Below are 22,458 nucleotides of genomic sequence, written 5' to 3' on the forward strand. Positions count from 1 at the left end.
CAGGAATCACTCAGCCCTACAGGCCAACCGGTGCGGAAGCTTACTTGGCGTCACCAGTCGGGTGTGAAATAGCTTCCATCCCTGCACCCAAAATTCTGGACTCCCAACAAATAATTTGACTTTGTTATATTTGCCTTCTACCCGAGTGCTTTCTTTTTCGCTAGTTCTCCCCTTACCTCAATATCTCACTATCTTTGCACACCCGCCATATAATGGCTGAAAACTCAGAAGAAATCCTCGCCCGGTTCGAGGAGCTAACCGTGCTTGAAGACGAGTTCGACGACGCCGAGCTTCAGATCTGTAAGACAACCTCGGCTCCAACATCAACAGTTACGGGCTGCGGTTATTCTTCATTCTAACCTAGAATGTTTACCCAGTGCGACAGCAGAATGCCGTCACCTCTCCTCTCTACGCAAAACGAGCCACCCTTGCAGCCAAAATCCCGCATTTCTGGGCCTTGGTGTTCGAGCAATGCCCGCCGGAAGTAGACCAGCATATCCAACCATCAGACTCAAAAGTCTTCTCAGAATGTCTCGAGACACTTGAAGTTTCACGTTTCGAGATTGACGACCCCAAAGGTTCACCGCGCAGCTTCTCCGTCAAGTTCGGATTTGGCCCCAACGAATACTTCGAGGACAAGGTGCTGGAGAAGAAATTCTGGTTTCGACGTGCACATGAAGGATGGATGGGGCTGGTTTCTGAACCCGTCAAGATCCACTGGAAGAAAGGCAAAGATCTAACTGGAGGTCTCACAGATGCTGCAGTCAAGCTGTGGGATGCAAAGAAGGTTGCCAGCACAGCGAACGGTAATGCGAAAGCAAAGGACAGCAATTTGCCAGAGTACCAGGCATTGACGAAGAAGATTGAACTAAATGAGGAGACTTCACTGAGCTTCTTTGCCTGGTTTGGATTCGTGTCAAGCTGGCGTTATGTCAGTGCTGAGGAGTCAGAAGCAGCCACTGCAGCTGAATCAGAACGACGGGAGAAGCGAAGGAAGGGACAAAAAGTGGATGAGGAGCCCGAGGAATCAGGTGATGACCATCAGCAAACGGAAGTTTATCCCCCTGGAGAGGAGATCGCTACCATTATCGCCGAGGACCTATGGCCGCAAGCAATCAAGTATTACAGTACGTTTATAACTTCTATATCCTATGGACCTAGCTAATTCTCCGAATAGAGTCAGCTCACGAGGTGGATGACGAGGAATTGTCCGACTTGGAAGTCGAGGACTATGACGATGAGAGTGACGAGGAGCTTGATATCAGAGGTCTGGTTCAGGGCAAGGGTAAAAATAGCAAAGGAGGAGAATCTCCTCCAGCTAAAAAGCGAAAGACTTAATCATGAAGATCTAGAGAGTCACATCGCCTCATGAATCGGATGTTCTCGAATAGATAGTTTTGGGTCCGAGGTCTAATAGATATTACTTTACGCTGCCCTACGAATCTAATCATATATCCTAATCTTATTTGTCTCATCCGTCATGTCTTCCCTGGCTAAATGCAGGTGTTCATTAACTGGATGCTCGCTTGTACTACTCCATAATCACACTTAAAGACTGGATAAAATGTCAAACTACAGACATATTACACTTTCTTTACTACAACTTAAGAATTTGCAATATGAATTTCTACACTCCTGCAACCCCACCCATAGGAACGACTCCAGTTGTACGGCTGTGCCTGGCCACATTTCATTTGCGGAAATTTGTGAGGGTCCTAGCTCCTCGCTCCTTGAAGAGAGGCACAGCATCGGAACCCCACCAATACAATTTGATATACCACGATCACGAATGCACTTATGTGATCAAGTCAGCCGATCTTTAGCGGAAATTAGGAGCAGTTTATGCAGGTCGCGGAATGAACCTGGGAAGAATTGCTACATACATCTGTTCCTGGCCTACTAGAATCGGCCTTTGCCCGAAACTAGCACGGAAGCATGGGCTTTTGCTCCGTTGGTGAGACACCGTTTAGCCGCAGATATTTTCTACTTGCACGGAGATTTTCGTCATTGCAAGTCATTTCCTCTTTACTCTGTTTCCCTGTACAGATCGTGCTCCACCTTAGTTCAATATATTCGACCTATTACTACCCTGGACTTCTAGCCTCCCTTGCAGCTATCCCGTTTCTTTTGTATCTTCATCCCCGTGTCTCTCATGCTACGTAGAGTGCGGCGATGGTAATCCCGGGGAAGAGAGTATGACATAATGGTCAATGCACAAATTGCAGGTTTAGACCTCATATAGTTAGAGATGGCCCAGCAGATCTGAATTGTCCTTCTTTTCCATCTTAGTCTATCTTCGGTTCTTTCCTTTCATGAGGATTTCAAGATGGCTTCGGTTGCTTCTTGGATCCTAAATGCGTTCTTTATATCTGGTCTCCTGGTCACATTAGCACCTACTGTTTTTGCTGTATCAAACGCAGGTGCTCTGATGTTCAAAAGTCCTCCTGGGTATTCATCGAAATCCTACAATGCGTCAGCCACCCCCACAGCCTCTATGGCCAACAAGGACTTCTCAGATCAGGCATTGGCATTTCTATGGGACCAAGTTGGCCCAGTAGCTACTGGGCCAGTCACCACGACCGTCAGCCCAACTCCGGAACCATCATCCTACCCAAAGCCAGGTGTCTTGCACCCTCTCATACCAAGCTACGACACCAAGTTAGCTGGCATACAGCTGCCAAAGAACTTCAAATGGGGTGTAGCATCATCAGCTTTTCAAGTTGAAGGAGCGGCAAAAGACGAGGGTAAAGGACCGTCAATCTGGGATCTGCTATCGCACCGAGTACCCAACCTAGTTGCTGATAATACCACTGGGGATGTGGTGGCGGAACACTATTACCTATACAAACAAGACTTTGCTAGGCTAAAAAGCTTAGGCATTCCCTCGTTCAGTCCCAGCATAAGCTGGCCTAGGATATTTCCTTTTGGAAAAGGCCCCGTGAATGAAGCTGGAGTCAAGCATTACGACGATGTGATTGCTGAGTTGGTCAAGAACGGCATAACCCCCGTCGTCACGCTCTTCCACTGGGATACCCCACTCGCACTCTTCAACGAATATGGTGCTTGGACGGATCGCCAGATTGTCGATGATTACTTTAACTACGCCAAATTCGTGATCGAGCGGTATGATCAATACGTCGACACCTGGTTCACCATCAATGAACCACAGTACTGCAATTGGCAATACTCCTACTATCCAGCCGGAAAGTACTATCCCGCATACAATGGAGTCACTGGAGGCGTCAAAGCGCGATTTCTCTGTGGCCACTACACTCTCCTCGCGCACGCCAAAGTAGCTAAATGGTATCATGAAGAGTTCAAAGGAAGGGGACGCATTTCGTTCAAGAATTCTGGGAATTATTTCGAGCCGAATACCACTTCTCAAGCTGATCAAGTTGCGGCACAGCGAAATTACGATTTTTCTATAGGATGGTTTGGAGGTCCTTGGACAGATGGGGATTACCCACAGTCATTGAAAGACACTTTGGGAGATCTGCTTCCTCAGTACACGCCAGCAGAGAAGGCCTTGATCAAAGGATCCTGCGATTTTTATGCAATTGATGGGTAAGTTGTCAAAGAAAGAGAAAGGATCTTCTTAGATCATCGGCAGGTGCTACCGCGTCTGCAGAATTGCTTCACAAGCCTGCGTAGTGTCACCAGCTGGACCGCAGGATTACAAACTCCGGGAGATCTTTTTTCTTCAGAAAATTTTAAGATTTTGGCAAACTGACCGATGCCTTACAGGTACTCTTCCTTTTATGCTTTTGAGGTCAGCGGCGGAGTGGAAGCCTGCGCATCAAACCGCTCCAACACCAATTTTCCCGAATGTGCAGGCAGCACATCAACAGATCCCGATGGATTCCCTATTGGTCCAGCTTCTGATCCTGCCATGTCCTGGCTTTACGATACTCCCACTGGCATCCGCAGGTTCTTGAAGCACATTACAACGGTGCTATTTCCAAGCGTTCCCGACATCATGGTTAGCGAATTTGGGTTTGCAGAACCGTTTGAGTCGCAGCTGACGAGCAAGAACGAGATTCTGTGGGACCTTCGCCGGGCTGTGAGTCTTTGAAGTAACATGAGTGGCTAGAAATATTAATATGTCTTAGAACTACTACCAGTATTACCTAGATAATATCCTTGCATCGATTGTTTATGACAAGGTTAATGTAACTGGTGCCTGGGCTTGGGCAATCTGTGAGTATAACAACTGCAGCCAAAAATAACGTCTGAAGACTGGTTTTAACAATTGGGTAGTTGATAACATAGAATGGAGCTCTGGCCTAACGGTTAGATTTGGGTTGCAGTATGTTAATTATACAGACCTGACCAGGACTCCGAAGGCCAGCATGTTTCAACTTCTGAACTGGTTTGAGTGAGTGAAAAGGCTGTCTACTTGATCACAGAACCCTGCTAATATAAACAACAGGGAGCACACTGAATCCGGAAACTCAACGATGAAACTACTCTAAAGATATTTAGTCTACTCAAAACGGAGCCTAACAGGTTTTATTGTATAATAGGCAGATATTAATAGACAAACACCTGTACCGAGCGGTTCGCCTTCGAGGCTTACCTTCAGCAGTAATTCTCATATCAGTGTTCGCAATCAGCGCCCAAAGTTCCTCTGGGCAAATAAGAGCTCATATGCACTTACCCGCAGATGCCCCTCCAGATTCCCGAGAGGAAGAGGTGACTGTCTGGAGCAACTGAAGTGTCGGAGCGACGCTGCACGAGAATGACTACCTGAACGGCGACTTGCTTTAGTATTACGTCTAGAAACAACTTGTTGAGGAACTAATGGCAAGTTGGCGACGGCGTGCATGTTTCAAATGGGCTGCAGGGCTTGCCCCCTGTTTCCGAGTCAGATGCAAGCAGGCGAAGCTACGTGAGCTTCCCCTGTTGTGGCTGGACAGCACAGCTGAGTTGTATGAATGGAAGCAAATAGAAGCTGGGCGGGCTGGTGACGGTGGTAGGCTCGCTCATGACAGATCAGACGCAGGTGCTTCGGGGTCAGTGTGGTGAAATGTGGTGGTATACTACTAGCTCCCTGTTTCTTATCACCGCGGCCCCGCTAGTGTGCACTTGCCGGCCGTCAGTGATAGTGTACCTCGCAGAAGTCGTCGGCCATAGAAATAGTCAGATGATGAACACCTGTGAACCTGTAAACCTGTGAGAAACACGGGCACAACCTCCTGTCCGTGCCATCTTTGTAAACGCTTTGGAAGGTCGTGCCTGTATTAGGTGCGTTGTCAGCGTGTGTTGAGTCCCAGTTTATCGCTTCCAGCCAAGCAGACCAGCCTCTCCCATCAACCCTCCGCAAGCTTGTGACGGGCTTACAACACCAGCTTCCTCACTCTCCCGACGTATCCTAAGACTTCACCACGCCCGCTACGAAACTTAAAGACTGCTGGAGTTTCGCCAGAGCTCTACTTACCAAGACCCGAAGCACAACTTTGTCCGCGGATCCTTGACTACCGCTCCTTGCTGGCGACATCGCAGAGCCCTTCCGACTACTCTACTCCACCACTTCCTATTTTCGACGTGTCGAACACTGCTCTAAACAACACTCTGCACTTCGCTGCAGCTCCAAAAGCATCAATCACTCGCGGATGCTGTTGCTTTGAGCCGGGATCGAAGCCATCAAAGCGACATCCCGTCTCCAAGTAATCAGTCCCGCAACAGCGCGGATTACTCCCATCAACCGTTCGTCCTGGCAGACGAAACCCCCCAGAACCTACCCACCCCATTCACCTCCGACCACCCAGCCACCTCGAATTCCCGATCTTCTAATACCCGATCAATCTCTGCCCATTTACCCCTCGGAATACTTTCCCAAAGCCCCTCAGGTCCGTCAGGCACCACTATTACAAACACAACAATACCTGCATCATCAAACAAGCGCAGGCGTAGTCTCTCTGGGAGTCCGGAAGACTCGGAAAGTTCAGAATACATAAACACCAGAGGCCGGCCCTCACACCACAGATCGAAGCGTAGGCGCGGAGCAGACGGGACAATGCGCCTTGATACCGAGGCTTCACAACGGTCCCAGTCACCCTCACAAAACTACTCAAACGGTTCATCTCGCTCGCCGGGCCCTCGAGCGAGTCTCGGAAAGATTGCGAACGGTAATTCACACATCAAGACGGAGAGTAATGGCTCGGCAGCATCATACACCAACGGAAACTCGGTACCTAACGGACGGTCTTTACCCCCAACATTTTTTGGACACGATCGGGAGGAAGTTACGCGAATATTAATACAAAGTTTAACGGATTTGGGGTATCACGGTGCTGCTGGAGCGTTATGCCAGGAGAGCGGATATGAGCTAGAAGGGCCAACGGTAGCCGCATTTCGAAGTGCAGTTCTTCAAGGGGATTGGGCCGAGGCGGAGGTGTTGTTGTTTGGAACACGTTCTTATGACGATGGGGGTGGCATCGGTCTGGCTGATGGTGATGGGGGCTACAGCAAATCTCATGGGAAATCAATTAAAAACTCCTGGTCACCAGCACGACACATTGGAGGCCTGACACTTGCGGAAGGCGCGAATGAAAATGAGATGAAATTCTGGATGAGACAGCAGAAGTATCTAGAGCTTCTTGAAGGAAGGGATCTTGGAACTGCTCTCATGGTACTAAGACAAGAGTTGACACCTTTACATCAGGACGTTGGAAGGCTTCACGCATTATCAAGGTAAATTTTATCAGGGTTTCTGCACCTGGTATATTTTCACTGTACTTCGACTAACGGTCCCCAGTCTCATGATGTGCCAATCCGCGGAAGATTTAAAATATCAAGCGCACTGGGATGGTGCAACAGGACAGTCTCGAATGCTTTTACTTTCTGAATTATCGAGTAGGCCTATTCCAAGTCCCAATTATTGTTTCAGGTTCTAACCTCTATAAAGAATCAATATCTCCCAGCGTTATGATTCCCGAGCATCGACTTGCAGTACTATTGGATCAGGTAAAAGAAGGCTGGATTTCGAACTGCCTATACCATAACACAGCGGCTTCTCCGTCACTGTATGTTGACCATGGCTGTGACCGCGACGATTTTCCATCGAAAGCCGTGCTTGAGTTGCGTCATCACACTGATGAAGTGTGGTTCCTGCGATTCTCGCATGATGGCACCAAATTAGCCACAACAAGCAAGGATGCCACAGTCGTTATCTACGATACAACCACATTCAATGTTCTGCACACGCTTGCCACCGATAACGGGAGCGGAGTTTGCTATGTCGCTTGGAGTCCAGATGACACCAGGTTAATTAGCTGTGCTCAGGCGCAAGAGAACTCTGCTCGTGTATGGGATACCAAGGTGAGCATTTTACTAAGTCCTGTTGGTTCACTTTCCTGACAATTGGAATAGACTGGCCGATGCCTTTTCACAATCAGCGAGTTCAATTATGCGGTCTCATCAGCAGCATGGGCACCTAACGGCCAGACTTTCGTGATCGGTTCTCAGGATATACTAGGACTTGGCTTGTGGACTCTGGATGGCGAAAAGATTCACGAGTGGAAAGAAGAAAGCCTTCGAGTACACGACCTTGCCATTTCACCAGACGGACAGCGGCTTGTCGTACTACTAGAACAGCGCATCCTCGTCTATGACTTCGTCACGCGGGAGAAATTATGCGAGTGGGTCTTAGAAGACGTCAAACTGACCTCCATAAACATCAGCCGGAATTCACATCACATGCTTATTAGTATGAACGACAACAAGATACGCCTCATGGACATTGATACCGGGGAAGTTATACAGAGCTTTAGTGGCCAAAAGCAAACCGAGTTCATTATCCGAAGCGCGTTCGGTGGAGCAGATGAGAATTTCGTTGTCAGCGGAAGCGAAGGTAACCCCATATTTCGATATCACTCTCATGTCAGTTCGTATTGACTTATTATTTTTAGATTCTAAGGTGTACATTTGGCGGACGAACGGTCATCTTGTTGAAGCTCTGGATGCTCATCATGGTTGCGTGAATGCGGTTGCTTGGCATCCTAAAGACCCACGAGTGTTCGCTTCTGCAGGGGACGATCACAAGGTTCGAATGTACGAAATTTCAAATTTTCCATATATGATCCTAGCCCCTAGTCATCTAACAAGACGACAGATGGAAACCTTCCCCTCAAATGATCCCGAGTTCGAACGGGTACGGCGGCCGATAGCCTTCCGATGTGAATAATTGCCCGGATCTCTCTACAGACTTCCATTCCCACTAGCCCAAGTCTGTTAATTTTTTTTCTGTATCCCTGCTCCTTTATTGAATACGAAGCATTTGCACGGCGATACGGTCCAGCCATCATATCACATCATGTTTTGGAGTCTTGGTTTCTGGTACGTTTTGAGCAGCTCCATCATCCATCCGCACGACCGTTTAGATTTCCTTTTCTTCCCCTCTCTGTACCCATCGTTTCTTTCAAATGCCCTCTCAGGCAACAGGTTCGACTACTTGGAATGGAATATGATAGACGACTACGATTCTTCGGAGGGGGGGTGGCCTGGGCTTGAGGCGTTTCTTGTGGGTTGGGAGGCCAGGTCTGGGACGACGTCGGGGGACAGGCATTCGGGGAGGGCATTCGGCTTGCGGCTGGAAGGCCTTTGGAAGCTGTGCATACAAAGTATTGAGGGCTGGCTGTATGTAGAATAGTTTGCAATCCCTTCAGCACAATTTCGCTTTTCGTAGCGTTGCTCAGGCTTTTAGATTCTAACACCAGACACTATGTTGTTGAACCTAACGTTCGTAAATCAAGCCTCCTGTTACTCTCGTCTAATCTTTCAAAAGTCCACAAACATAGTAGTAAAGGAGCCCTACCTATATTATAACAGTTACCTTATAGTCTTCTTTTATATTAATAATATTATAGCTGTTTATAGGAAGAAATACCTATTTAAACTCTAAGTCTTTAAGAAGCGCCTTATAAAAAAGTATAAAATTAAGGATCTAAGTAAGCTTACCTAGTTCTTAAATTTTTAAGCAGATGGCAGTGAGTCTTTTAATCAAGCCCGAATTGACTTGAATTGATTACAATGCTTCACGAAGCGAGGTTGGGCGGCTATTCTAGCGCACCGTTGCTAAGCTCGCCAAAGTCCCGCCAAAGGTCCTAAAATTTATTATTTATCCATCAATCAACACCATTATCTATTTCCATCTGTATGGACGTAGAAACTGCTTTATCTAGTTACTGTCCGGATCCTGACCGCCTATAAGACACTTAAAAGCAGCCACCGTTCCATACAAGACGGATCCAACGACCAAATTCCACCCGCCACACGTCAGCTATGTATTGCGCTGGGCTTGTGCCTTTCTTTGAGCTTCCTCAGCCTCTATCCGCTCTTTTTCCTTCCTTGCGAGACGATCAGCCTCCCTATTTTTAGCGTGAACTTCCTGTTTGGCCTTTAAAATAGCCTCTTCTGCTTTCTCGACTTCAGTTCATAAAAAGGTCAGTAGTCTATCAAAGCGACGGCAGGCATATAGCAACTAAGGCGTTCGAAATACTCACCGGGACTCCGGTGGTTAGAACCAAACAGGCCACCAATTATCCTTTGGACTTTCCCCCCGGATGGAAAGAGCATATTAAAATTTGTTGTCATGAATTCTTTGCCTAGCACAAAGTCGTACCAGCCGTTGAGCGCCTCGCTGACGAAGAAGTCTCTACAGAAGATCTCCCTAGATCCTTTCAATCTGAATTGCATGCCACGAACGACGCCTTGGATAGACAATTCAGAGCCACCTAGCGCTCTAACACATGGGTGTTCAAACTCCGTGTCCATCTCCAACACTCTCCCATGTTCTTTGAGCCATCGCATTGACACACCGAACGCCAGGTCAGATCCACTGTCCAGGATTGCAAAGGCTAAAGCTGTGGAAGAGTCTCCTTTGCCCAGAACAACACATTCTCTATCGAAAAAATCCTAGCAAACGACTTAGTCATATCCATAGAGGTTAACAGATATAAGTTTTAATTACTTGATCTGACCCCTCAGTAAGCCCGCTTGCGCCGACACGATGTTCCTTGGAAGCTAGACGGGCTGAAGCGTCGGCGCTGTTAATACCCTCCTGCTGTTCCATAAACTGCGCAGTGCTTGCCTCGCCGGTGCTTCGATGAGTAAAACACGGACAACCCTCAGGGCAGGAGCATTCCGTGTGCCGATCTTTCAGTGAATCAAGCGCTAAGAAGTCTGCTGTGCGCAATCGCCTCGGAGACAAGGTCGTCAGGGATTGTAGTTCCGTGTCTCCTGTGTGTTGGCCTGATTTGTTTAGAGGAAGACTGGCTGGAGGTTGGGCGTTGAGAATTGGTGCTTCTTTGGATTCCTCGCAACCCGTTTTCTCCTTCGAGATACCACAACCCATAATTAGAGAAAAACCAACGAGTCTGTACCGTGCAAAGAAGTCGGAGAGAAGCCAGCCTTTTTAGGGAAAATAAGATATGTTTAGGTAAATAAAGGCTTTATAGGGTTAAAATTTTAAACGCATAAAAGAGTTCGTAAAGTTGTCACTTGCCCTGTTATTCCTTGCCCCGTTGGGTTCCTGGGAGAGTTCGTACCGAATCGACCGGTCCATCATCTTCCCTACCAATAGGTGATCCGTGCTCACGCACAATTGTGACCCTTGACTTAGCCGTATTAGTTCTATTGGTGAGACTCTTATCGATAACCGTAGGACGAATTGTACCATTGGAAGGGATAAACCCGGGGTGCTCGTGGCAGAAAATGTGAGCGCAGGCCGAAAATGCGAGGCAGAAAATGCGAGGCCAGGCAGCACGTACTGTTCACCGGGGCGTGCAACGGCTGAACGCCATTGTTAATTATGGATTAACTGCAGAAGCCGGCCACAGTTAGAAAGAATTTATATTAATATAAGCCACCACCGTTTGCACGCCACTACTGCTCTTGTTTTGTTTTTAAATTTTTTTAATCCCATACTCATTGTACCATACTACGTACAATACTGCGCATGCAGCCTCTAGGCTACGGCGCTATAGTTCTATATACACGAATCCTTTCTAGGCAGTTTAACATATACTAGTAGCTATGTCCTAGTAGTTTATAAACCTCTAAGCTAGGGGTTTACCGCTCCTTAGTGGAATACTAGGTTACTAGCAACTATTAGGTAGTAAGAAAACAGAAGAAAAGACTATAAGAAACCCTAACGTCTATCTCTGTACTATTTATGATTTGCTTCCGTCCTTTTACTTTCTCCTATCTATCTACTAGGGGGGAGACTGTGTCATGGATCACTTGATCAAGAACATGCTATAGTGAAACCCCGACTCTCCCAATATCGAATCGGCCTAAAGACCCAGTCGAGCAGATACCGACTGGGGACAATGTCACGCCAGACAGCTATTGTCATATCCGGATGTATGAACTCAACGAAATGAGAATGGCGGTCAAACTCACAAAACGAGAAGGGCCGACCCTCCGACTACCCATAGCCAGATCGTTGACCAGAATACCACCAGATAGCCCCAAAGCAGCCACCATCACCATCACCATCACCATCACCACAGTACTGTCATCACCATAGACACCTCCCAACAGACTCAATCCAGCCCAATCTCAATCTCGGAGATTCAAATCTCCGATTTCACATCCCTTCACCAATTCCTACAGGAAATTCTTTACTGAGCAGAAAATGTGTGAATATCTTAGAGCTACGTTGACGCAGTGAAACAGTCTCTCTGCCACGACGAATAAAAAAAACCCTCCATCAACACCACCATCGCCTACTCCCCAACTTCACGCCAAGCGGCTCAATCACCACGCAATGGGCTCTGAATCCAACCCAGACCCCGAGCCGATCCCACCATCTCCCCTCAAAGGCCTCACCCTGAAACTGCACACCGCGACGACGAAAAAGGAAAACGCGGCGACAGGACCAACGACAACAGAATCAGCGACAGGAGAACCCCAGCAGCCCTCCACGCCCTCCAGAGACAGCGACGTCGAAGCGATCGAGACACCCTACCTGGCAAGCCCTTTCACTTTCACTCCCAACCCCACGGTGCGACCCCCCGACCGCACCACACGCAACCAGCCCTCCCGCAGGCCAGACGAAGAAGACAGCTACAACAAACCGGCCGCTGGCCTGAGCCGCGACCGCTCGCGCAATCACGCTGATGCCGACCCCCCCGCCGTCCTCGAAGCGCGCGACGGCGCCCTGCCAAATGCCGCGGTGCCGACGCCCCTGAATCGGCGCCTAAGGGACGCCGCGTCGCGCCAAGGTGCTGGATGGATTGACTTGCGCGGCATCGATGCGGCGTACGTGCGCGGGCGAGTCGCGGCTCTGCGCGGAGCCAGCCGAAGCGACAGCGTTGACGCGTGCGATGAGGAGCCCCGTCAGCGGCGTGCGGCTGGTCAGGCAGCTCGTGGCGATTCTCGCGGCGGGGCGGTCGGCCTCGATGCGGTGGTCGTGGATGAGGACCGCGATGTCGATACGGATGCTGTGGCGGGGACTGCTGCGGAGGGGGGAGAGAAGGTCGAGGATGGTGGGCAGCATCAGAGCCGGTATCAGGTTGACCCGGAAGACTTTACGGTCTTCAGCAAGATGCTGGCGCATGTGCCCGAGGACGCGAACTCCGTTTATGTGCCCAGTGACGCGGAGTTTGCTTCGATGCTCCTCAACGCGCCGGTGTCCATCGATGTCGACGGCAAGCCCAGGGCGTTGGACGAACCTAGCTGGTCCGAGGAGAGGGCGGAGGTCGAGTACCTTGCCGATTACTTCGAAGCTAAATACCAAACAGATCCCAATGCCCTCAAGAAGCCTATGGCAGAATAGCAGCAGGCGGTCAGCAGCCCCAGTCCGGTGGTCCTGCTACGACTTCAAGATATCGGAAGCGTAACCCGGTGTTTCAGCCGGTGGGTTTCAGATTCCCCAGTCCGACTGAAGAAGGTTATCAGGGTATGTAGTTTCTTTCGTTGAATTATTTTTTATGTGATTGAGTAGGAAAATAAGTTTCAAACGATATCTAACTTAAGAGATGAAAATAGCTGAAATGAATTCCAAAATGTCCTTCGACTACAACGGATGAGCAGGGATATATCATGGAAATTTCTTTCCATGTGACTTGATGTCGGATTCTTCTTGTCCTTTTCTGATAGCGAAGGTGTCGAGGTGTCTCGAGGTGTTGTGGTTGTTATGATTTTGGTTGCTATGCTTTTGTTGGACGGGTGGAGATGTAGTGCTCCCTTTGACATGTTCAGCACTGGTGCTGCCTCAAATTCAGGAAAGCCTGCGCTTGAGACCTAGCAGTATATTGATGAAGCTAGCGAGGGCGCTAGCCTAAAACTCTTCTATATACAATTAGCAAGAATTAAATACCATGGATTACATGACTGATCGTAAAGATACAGCTACCTAGCATCACAGAATGCAAATGTCCGTATCCTCACCCAAGCTTGTTGAGAAATAATTCATGATTAATTCTTGGCGCATACCCTCCGCTCTTCCTCGGAGTGCGGAGGGTTGTGGTGGCATTAGGATATGACTAAAAGAGCCACCAGAGTGGTTTTACGCAGCGAATACATGCATGCTTGAGGCGAGCATCGGGGCTGGGGAGAGCCTTAGTGGTCCGTCACCCACATAAGACGTTCTTGAATCCAGCTCAGGCTGCAAAGTCAACCCTTCCTTCTCCAATGTCACTGAAATTTAGCCAGACAGCACGCCAAGGTAGAAGAGAAACTAGAGCACTAGGTAGGTATTAAGCGTATTAGTAGCTGTCACGGCCAAGGCTTGGTTCAGCTCTCGGCGGAAGAACGAGCATGTCAGCTGCGCTGCAAAGTACCAGACTAAGAGACCTGCCGAGACGACTTCCATATAGGGAGGTGCAGAGTTTGGACGTGGAGGGTGATGATATGGCTTTCTTCGGGGGCTTTCCAGTGCTGCAGTTAACGTCTCAGGTTTGTCCCTCGCGTCGAATTTCCCGCGTCGAATTTCCCGAGTTCCCCTGTCAGAATCTGACGCACGGTTCAGGGGTTCCACACCACAACGCCTTAGCCTGAACTTCATGTCATGGAAAGGGAGAGGAAAGAACTAGCCCACCAAGCTTGGGGGATTTTCCACCATCACATCACAAGTACCAAAGAGATCAAGAATCAAAGATCAAGTTTGTCATAGAATGCGCCACATAGGCTTTCATATTTTCGTTCGCTGTTCGTACAGATCGTCCGCAAAGTGTAGCCACACCCACAGGCCAGCCAAGCACAACAAGGGCCTACCGTCTCAACCTTGGTCGAGACAGGCAAGAAAGAAAAGAAAAGGAGAAAGAAATTTCAGAATCAACAATGGAAAATTGGCCGCCTAATCATGGGCAAGCCCTGTACTGTACATTGCCATGTACTGTTTGACAGAAGAAAACCCTTTGCCGTGCTCGTGATATGCGCAATAATACAACCCATAAAATGCTAAAAACAACTCCGAAAATGCCACACTGCAAACATGTCAGGGGGCAAACCCTAGGCTAAGAGCTCACTGAAAGAAGCTCGAAGCAGAAAGAAAATTTACAAAGCCAAGCCGATTGCTTAAAACTTTTGGGCTGCATGTCGACGATGGATGATCCCATGGGGTGGAATGCGGCGGACGATGCTTCGCTTGCCAATCGTTCCGTTCGAGCAGGTTGTGCCAGTGGCAAGGTCTTGTGGCATAGCGCAGCCGTAGTCGCAGATACCGAACTGGGTGGTACCAATGCAGACAACGGCACCGTTGTTGGAGCAAGGGACGCATGTGCTTGAAGCTGCCGGTGCGGTACCAACACCAGTGCCACCGATAGGAGCGGCAACACTTGAAGGAGCAGCTGGAGCGGCAGCCGTGTTCGTAACGACAAGTGTTGTGAAAGATGTTGGAGCAGCAGCAGCAGAGGATGCACCTGGAGCAAAGATGCCACCCGGATTGGAGGTTGCCACAGGTGTAGAAACGGCGCTAGTAGCTGCTGGCGCGCTGGCAGCAGGGGAGGCAGCCCCGCCAGTTGCTACAGCCCCGCCAGCCGAACCCAAAGCTCCTGCTCCAGCACCCATATTAGTCATGGAAGCGCAGTTCCCACTAAGAGAAGTACCAATATCCGCTGCCTCTCGAGTCTCAACGGAGTCGCCGGGATTCGGGAATTGGTAGTTGAAATTCTCGGGAATGTTGCAGGTCTCGAAAGGAATGTTGGCGACAAACATATCCGGAAGCTTCTCCATGACTGAGTTGTCATTGCCGCCACCAGTCACCGTAATTGGTGCACAGTTCATGTACATCTCGCGGTTGCCGACCTTGTTAAACCATGTCCAGCCTAGAGTGTACTGACCATTCGGCATACCCTTAGGAAGCGAATACTGGAAAACAGCGGCACCGTTACCGTTTGCATCTTCGGCAAGATTTCCAGTGACATTTGAAGGGCAACCGCCGATAATGCTATGGACCACTTTCCACTGACTATTCTTCGTGGGCTCCTTGTCCAAGGTAACACTGACCTGGCAGGAGCCCCCACCGTGGACCGCACTACCAATGAAACTGAGCTCTTGAGGAACGCCCACTTCAATGTTGTTCATCTCTGAAATATCGTAAACGCCAGTGCGCTGCTTGCAGGGGAAATCGTCTCCCGTGTCAGCAAGGGGGCTGCTGTTGAGAGTGTCTTTGCCGTACGGCACAGGTGTGTTTAACTTCATATGCGCGTTGACTGATGCGAAGAGTGTGAGGGCCACAGTGGCCAAGGTAGTTGGTGCCAACATCATCTTGAGTTGTAAAGAGAGCGGAATGTGAAGATCAAGCAGACTATTGCTGAGAAATCGCTAGACCAGCTGAGCGATGCGAGAGCTTTGTCGAATAGGTGTTTGCGTCTTAACGGATTGTTGCTGAAGATGCGATACCTTAGAAAGATGTTAGAATCAGAAGGAGTGAGCGTTTCTAAAGAGAGCAGGATTGACGAGCACTGAGAAGATTTTAAGTACGCTGTAGGATGTGCAATGTAAATAGACAGTGGCCTGGTGGGGGATAATAACAATAGCAGTATCAACTGACAATGCCACAATAGGATTCAGAAGAAATGGTGTCAGGGCATTGCTCGTGCACAATAGGAAAGCTTTGATCTGACACAGCACGGTTAATGGCGGAAGAGATAGGACATACCCGAAAGATGAGTTGAGACGGCGATGGTGGTGAATGACCTGATTCAGACAATGAAGCGGGCGCTCTTTGAGTGCAATGTCAAAGTTCAGCAAAAGGAATGAGAGGCTCGAGAATTTCACAGAAACTCAAAGGACAGTGTGCGCTCTGCCGCTGGCAAGAGTGTAAAAGGAAAGAACAAGAATTGAAAAGAGGAAAGGGCTGGCCTGTATCCTGTGGTCGACTATGCGATGAAGAGAGAAGGCAATAGGATGGGACAGGCCACTCTTTATATTAGCTGTGAGATGCACCACCCTTCCCCTGAGGGGCAAGAAGCGCAAACAAGCTTCGTCCAAGGATAGTCATGCAAGGCACTAGCATTGGCAATTACAAAGGAAGCACAGGCTCTTGGTGTTAGTCAAGCGCATTCCCGCACCGAGGGTCTAAGCGGTTGTGTGGGCCTAGAAGAAGAATGCCCAGTAAAAAGCGTGCAGCTTCATGGGCGTATCTGTAGTGTGACAAACATCTAGTCCTGTGAAGGTAAGTAAGGGGAAACAGGATCCGCGCAAAAGATTCAATCAGGGACTCGGACGGCGTCCCGCCGTGTGGAGCATCACCGAGGTGTAAGACAGCCGAACGGATTGGCTCACGAAGAAGAGACTACGCGTTTCGAAACCAAGCGGCTGAATAGCGGTGGTCTAAGGCTATTTTCCGAGATTGGGTTGATGTTCAGAAAATTCATCCCCCTTTAGCGTGGCGGAGACCCGATATGCAGGCACGCGGCCGCGTATCGATAGGAGAGCATGCTGCCGAGCGGGCTGATTCCCCCTGGCACTCACAGGCCAATCAGCCCGCGCAGGCCGCCTTTTGCACGACCGAGCCTCACCCAACGGCGTCAGCCTCGGCGGGGAGCGATGGCCAGAGTGGAAAACTTTGTCGTCCGTCAATTTGCTCGAAACGGTGAGCCCCTCACGGTCACTTCTTGATTGCTGTTGGTCCCCCACACCGCCAGCTGAAACCTACCAACCAGTTTCAAGGCTTGGTCATGCCCGCTTTGAAGACCTGCAAGCCAGGTGTCGTGCGCAAGACAGCAGCTGAGAGCCAGAGCTACCCTGCGCACAAGTCCCATCTGCTGCTGAATGATCGTGACTCCCGTGCGAAAATCGTCTTGCGAACGATCACCTCAGATAACCTTTTGTGACGAGGACAACAGCATTGTTCCTTGAAACATGACCACAACAGCATGTCGCACACACAATAATAATTTATTTTTTATTTTTTAAAAAAAATCTCTATTCGCGAGCTTTCCCTAGGCCAGCCAGACGTTTCAGGAACTGGCCAAGGTTGCAGAAGCTCAGCACGCCCAGTACCTTCCCTCCGTGGCGCGCAGTGAAAATCTGAAAGAGGCACCAGCCCGAGCTGTTAACCTTCCATGTCCCTACTCAGCATCGCAGCCGTGTGCCTCTTCATCTGAAGGATCTAGAGGATCTTCCAATGTTCCATGAAGTATTGTTGAACTGAGCCTGAATGCTTCCGTTTTAAGGGTGGAGGATCTCATAAAGCCGGCTGAATATCTCACACTGGCCCGAAATAGAAAAGTAATCACTTTTATTAAAACTCGTTAATTGCGCAAGTTCATGTCTCACTGCCGCGCGCAACCTTTAACTCTGCACGCCATGCATTGTAAAATTATCGGGGAGTACTGCAGCAAAGGCGAGTAGGCTTCTGCAAGAAATGAGAGATGGTCGTCGTTGGTTGGGCGGCCACAGCGCATGCGGCCTTGCGGCACAGCGGTTAAGCTCATCCAGTCAGTCCCCACGGCCTGGAAACGGGAGACGATAAGAGTCCTACGTGCTGACTAAGTACTGGATCAAAGTCTTTGCGTCATTCATGCCGACAAGCTCTTGTTTCTTAGATTGCGTCTTCTTGCCGCTTGATTGGTTCAGAGTAGCCGCTGTCCACAGCCGAACATATTTCGAAACAATGGACAACCACATCACAAAGCACGGGCAGAGAAGAATCTATCATGTGGGGATTTCTCCTTTGCTGATTCGAGAAGTTGCGGTTTCTACTTATCCCCACACCGCTTGACTCCATCTACTTCCAGCCTGCTCCCATAAATGTTTCATCCTACAAGCCACAGGTTTCCTACAGAAGACAACACCAAGAGCAATCCGAAGTGTACACAATTCTCGAGCTCTGCACGATACTAAAGCTAGCCCAAATTAACCATCCAATTCTTCCTAAACGCCAGCTCTATGTTACCAGAGTACACCGCGCTGTTGTGCTGTAAAATTCCTAGTATCCCGATCCTCAAATCCAACCCCCTTCCTGAACTGTTCCATATCGTTCTTTCTTCCAACTGCGAATTTTCGTGAATTGTTCCTTGATTGGGCTTCCCCTCTCTGTCCTGTCGTTGCTGAGCAGGGACTTGGTCCTTTTTCTGATAAACGAAGCACAAAAAGGCGCTTTTTCAATTCCAATGTGTACTTTCCCATCTCTTCCAATGAAAGTTCCGAAACCATAACGATTGTCCATACGCTCAACGATTCTATTACGTGTTCTTGTAGACATCCCTGACATTCCTGCTAAATCTTGGACTGCGTAGCTTGCTGCAAAATAAGCCACGATAGAAGCGATTGAGGTTGGCATCCGTGGGAGTATACGCCAAGGCCGACGGGAAAAGACTACCGCTGTGACGATAACGTACAATCCCATTATGGTTTCTGCAATGATGAACATTGGCTTTGACATGAAGATTCGAGTCTCCGGCTTAATAATTACGCCTGCTAGAGTAACGTTCTTTGCTGCTGGTAGCATTATTGCCGCATTAGTGCTAATAATAACCGCAAAGAGCTTCGAATAAAGAGCTTCGAATAATGGTCCAGTTTCATTTATCAATGGCACAGGTAAGGCAGGGTCCAACAAACGATTGCTGTTGGTTGCCTTCTCAATCAGATAATGATAAAAGTCAGATGGAAACGAGTCGTTATGCCACGATCGTTGATAAACCCCGCTAGCATCTACCACAATACCACTGGTATCAAGAAGATTATGCACTTGTTGGATGAATGAGGGTGGTGTGTCTACCAGGAATTGTTTGATGGAACTATTCGTAGAGTTCACTGGTGACGCTTCTTGGACTCTTCCAACCGCGTCTACTATAACTTTTGCGGTTCCGGTCTTCAGATTAGCGCGGCAACCCATAAAAGAAGATTTGACAGAGTAAAAAGTCGCATTTCCTGGATCTGTTCCATATAGGCTGACAAGCGTTCCGGGGAGGGCTGATGTGTTGGCGTGTATCCAACCGGCCATCATGTAGTCTTGACATGCAAACGTGACCAGCTCTAGAGCAACTGTGCCATTTGAGATATGCCCATTCATGGATAAGCTTTTTTGATCTGTGCAGGAAGAGCCAATCCCGTCGCCAATCGTCATACTGATATTGAAGGCAGCCGTCATTCCAGTCGTGTCAAACTTGAAGTTTACTGAATTGGGACCATGCTCTAGCAGCGGCACACACTCTAGTTCCGCCCCAAAAGCTTGTGTTGTGGCTTCATACTGCCATGTCTCATTGTTCGCAGCCAATGTCTCATTGAAAGGTAGGTAGAACATTCGGTCGTCAGTCCAAGACGGTAAAGGTGTCCCAGCAGTGAGGTTGGACATAATTATCGCGAACTGATCAGTTCTTGTACGGTTCACAGCGGCGTCTGTATTATTGAGAGCTTTGCCGTCGAACAAGGGAATATATGGGAACGAGAGTGTGGCAGCGTAAGGGATATTGGCAGCATCCTCAAAGAATATTCCGCTGAATGAGATAGTGAGTAGATTGGCGAGGAGCGCCATGAAACAAACTGCTGTCAGGATGATGTGCCCAGCTCTGAAGGATTTCCAAAAAACCAGTTGGGGAGGCAAGGATGTATAATCAACTGTGAGGGATTTTGAAGCGAGCGCCTTTCCATGCCGGAGCTCCTCGAACGGCTGTAGAATGCAAATCAACCGATTGAGTACTACCCACACTGGTTCTATGAACGTAGCAACAGCGGTGGGGATGTAGTTCTCCACCAGTTGTCGAATAAAACGATTGGATGACGGTAGTGGAAATCCATTCGATTGCTCGGCCTTCCAGAAAAGTACGGCAAAGAGTATCAGCATAGAAAGTTGGAATGCAAATAGTAAGAAACCGCTGAGCATTCGAAGGTTTTTAGGCCTTACTCCGATAATTTCCGATGAGCTCTGTGAGGCGGAAAGTTGGTTGGACGAATATAATGACGGCTCTTCTAGTTTCTCAGAGACTAGCTGGTAGCCACTGCTTTCCTTTGTACCGAGCCTCAAGGAATATTTTTTGTTACCAATAGCAGTTTCAATCTCCTTCTCAGAAGCACGGTCAAGTATCCTCAAGTCATCCAGTGTGCGAGGCTGGTCAGCAACCAAGGACATAAAAGTCGCTAGATTTGCCGGATCGGAGGCCAATTTCCTCGGCCTGCTCACTGACATATAGAGAAAGGCAGCAGTTAACAAAATGATAAGACCAAGTAGGCCTTCGACAACGTATGCGAAAGCGGGAACAACAACCACAGCCTGAGAGACGTAGCTACGTTTACCCAACGATGTTGTGGTAGGATTTAGTTCTGCTCCAAGAATGTTTACCATTTGTCGAGCTAGAAGAAGCCGATAAGCAGTTTGATAAGAAGTTTGAAGAAGCTCGGGGTCAAGGTAGTCTGGTGCCGGTCGTTGATATGCCGAAATTGCAAATGCTGCCATGGGTACAAGATAAGTTAAATCAACGTCCATATTTTGGAGGTGGGATTTTTGATCAGGGAATCCGGCTCCAGGGAAATCTCCCCTATTAGCGTGCAGGGAGAGTCCGGAGTTTAAGGCCCATTCAAAATCCGAGATATTGAACATATCGCTAGGAATAGGAGATTTCGGTCCGATTGGAACAGCACTTACGACAGATTTGCGGGGTAGAGCGATGGTAGCGTTGACTTCTTGTTGATAATATGTGGGCTCACAATACAAAGCCGTTTCATTTATTGCCGTAGTGGATGAGGTATTCCAACCTCTGCCTCTCCATTGAACAAGGAACTTATGAAGCTCGCTTTGAGGGCACTTTTGAGATAGGTAGTAGTCGGCTTGTCCATTCTGGTTTTGGTAACCAACGTACAGGGTGGAATAATCCTTGATAGAAGGGGGCATAGTAGGTTTCAGATAGGTGCAGTTATCGAGAAGGTACAATGTATCCGTTTCTTTCGGGCGTTCGCAACTAATATCCACGGAATACAAGGTCGTAACCGCATTCCATTTCTCTGATATCTCTAAAACGGCACTTTCATCTTGTCGGCCAAAGGGAGCAAGAGCATAGTCGCGTGTCATGAAACTTGGCAATGTTTCGTTTAGCCATGCAATATTTGACACTGATTGAGCGTAACTGGCTGTAGAACTCGTTTGCTGTTGGCTTATAGTGAGATAGCTGGTGGACCTCAACATCGGGACTTCAGAGCTTTGAGTAATCGTCTGGACAGCAAAGATGCCAGACTGAGATGGTGTAACACCCCAGAATACCAATACCATGATAGCTGAAGCCGAGAATACAGTCCAATGCCTATGACAGTTAGATTTACCTGTAAATTTTGAAGCTTTGGGGACTTACCCCTGTCGTATTGCTTTAAGTGGAACCAAAGCAATTGTGTCGAATTGATACTGAAGCAGCAGCGAGTCCTTTGCCGAAGCTCCGCCATCTTGTGACAGTTGGAAGAATGGTTCAAGGCGTTTCGCGTCGAGGTCGATCCAGCTCCAAAGAAAACTGTAAATTACAGCAATGATGGTTGGTAGATACAAGTATGCAAAAGACCGGTTGAGCGGAAGCTCGTTGATATTTGCCGAAAATATAATACCATTATTTCTCTGGCTAGAGATGAGGAGGTATTGTAGCATAACGATTAAAGCAGACGATACAAGCATAATGCTTAAAAGAAACGGTGCCTTAAGCGTCACTGGTTTCCAAGCTTGACGTCTGGCCATACCTGGTGAACGTCAGCAATATGGTTTTTTGATAGGCATCCTATATATCTGAAGACTTTTTTACCTGGATTGTTCCTTCGATGTTGAAATATAAGAGACGACGCTTTCCAGCAGCTCTTCCACAAGCTAGTCTCGGCATGGTGATCGAGCGATTCACCCGGCCTGTTTGTGTCCAAAGTGTTGTTACGGCGTAACGTTTCTCGTGTTGAACTGGCTTCATTAGCATGAAATGAGTCCTCACTGAGTGGCGGCTGTTCCATAGGCACTGAAGGGAATCGTCAATAAATGGGATGAGATTGGCCCTTTCGATAAGTGTCCTTCCAAGGATAAAGAGCGACAGTTGGAGATGA

The 22,458-nt window shown here is 48.5% G+C and overlaps 6 protein-coding genes across 6 annotated transcripts; 3 read left to right on the forward strand and 3 right to left on the reverse strand.

The window, feature by feature from the left end:
• The first annotated feature begins 92 nt into the window (after positions 1 to 92).
• K441DRAFT_665182 (uncharacterized protein) lies at positions 93 to 1,546 on the forward strand. Its single transcript, XM_067649461.1, has 3 exons — positions 93 to 300; positions 378 to 1,127; positions 1,178 to 1,546. Exons 1-3 carry the CDS (start codon positions 213 to 215, stop codon positions 1,336 to 1,338), a joined length of 999 nt encoding a protein of 332 aa, XP_067500665.1. The 5' UTR covers positions 93 to 212; the 3' UTR covers positions 1,339 to 1,546.
• Positions 1,547 to 2,326: 780 nt separating this feature from the next.
• Positions 2,327 to 8,185, forward strand: K441DRAFT_689089 (glycoside hydrolase family 1 protein; the record flags this gene model as incomplete). Its single annotated transcript, XM_067652263.1, has 9 exons — positions 2,327 to 3,564; positions 3,745 to 4,060; positions 4,110 to 4,197; positions 4,258 to 4,375; positions 5,668 to 6,693; positions 6,758 to 6,855; positions 6,908 to 7,320; positions 7,372 to 7,852; positions 7,911 to 8,185. The coding sequence occupies 9 exons, from the start codon at positions 2,327 to 2,329 to the stop codon at positions 8,183 to 8,185; spliced, it is 4,053 nt and encodes a 1,350-aa protein (XP_067500666.1).
• Positions 8,186 to 9,135: 950 nt separating this feature from the next.
• Positions 9,136 to 10,300, reverse strand: K441DRAFT_665186 (uncharacterized protein). The gene has a single exon (XM_067649462.1). It carries the CDS (start codon positions 9,808 to 9,810, stop codon positions 9,445 to 9,447), a length of 366 nt encoding a protein of 121 aa, XP_067500667.1. The 5' UTR covers positions 9,811 to 10,300; the 3' UTR covers positions 9,136 to 9,444.
• A 1,470-nt stretch (positions 10,301 to 11,770) lies between these two features.
• K441DRAFT_679877 (uncharacterized protein) lies at positions 11,771 to 12,781 on the forward strand (the record flags this gene model as incomplete). Its single annotated transcript, XM_067651315.1, has 1 exon — positions 11,771 to 12,781. The coding sequence occupies one exon, from the start codon at positions 11,771 to 11,773 to the stop codon at positions 12,779 to 12,781; it is 1,011 nt and encodes a 336-aa protein (XP_067500668.1).
• A 1,341-nt stretch (positions 12,782 to 14,122) lies between these two features.
• Positions 14,123 to 16,142, reverse strand: K441DRAFT_665188 (lytic polysaccharide monooxygenase). The gene has a single exon (XM_067649463.1). The coding sequence runs from the start codon at positions 15,712 to 15,714 to the stop codon at positions 14,524 to 14,526; it is 1,191 nt and encodes a 396-aa protein (XP_067500669.1). The 5' UTR covers positions 15,715 to 16,142; the 3' UTR covers positions 14,123 to 14,523.
• Positions 16,143 to 18,397: 2,255 nt separating this feature from the next.
• Positions 18,398 to 22,108, reverse strand: K441DRAFT_576004 (uncharacterized protein; the record flags this gene model as incomplete). Its single annotated transcript, XM_067644188.1, has 2 exons — positions 18,398 to 21,689; positions 21,738 to 22,108. The coding sequence occupies 2 exons, from the start codon at positions 22,106 to 22,108 to the stop codon at positions 18,398 to 18,400; spliced, it is 3,663 nt and encodes a 1,220-aa protein (XP_067500670.1).
• Positions 22,109 to 22,458: the final 350 nt, after the last annotated feature.

The sequence above is a fragment of the Cenococcum geophilum genome, assembly GCF_001692895.1.
Source record: "Cenococcum geophilum 1.58 unplaced genomic scaffold K441scaffold_41, whole genome shotgun sequence".
Taxonomy (NCBI): domain Eukaryota; kingdom Fungi; phylum Ascomycota; class Dothideomycetes; order Gloniales; family Gloniaceae; genus Cenococcum; species Cenococcum geophilum.

Bases quoted from the DNA above. Each gene is read 5' to 3' on its own strand.
- K441DRAFT_665186 (XM_067649462.1), bottom strand. From the start codon at position 9,810: ATGCGATGGCTCAAAGAACATGGGAGAGTGTTGGAGATGGACACGGAG.
- K441DRAFT_665188 (XM_067649463.1), bottom strand. From the start codon at position 15,714: ATGATGTTGGCACCAACTACCTTGGCCACTGTGGCCCTCACACTCTTC.
- K441DRAFT_665182 (XM_067649461.1), top strand. From the start codon at position 213: ATGGCTGAAAACTCAGAAGAAATCCTCGCCCGGTTCGAGGAGCTAACC. The intron at 301-377 runs GTAAGACAACCT...ATGTTTACCCAG, and splicing joins CGACGCCGAGCTTCAGATCT to TGCGACAGCAGAATGCCGTC. The intron at 1,128-1,177 runs GTACGTTTATAA...TTCTCCGAATAG, and splicing joins GCAAGCAATCAAGTATTACA to AGTCAGCTCACGAGGTGGAT.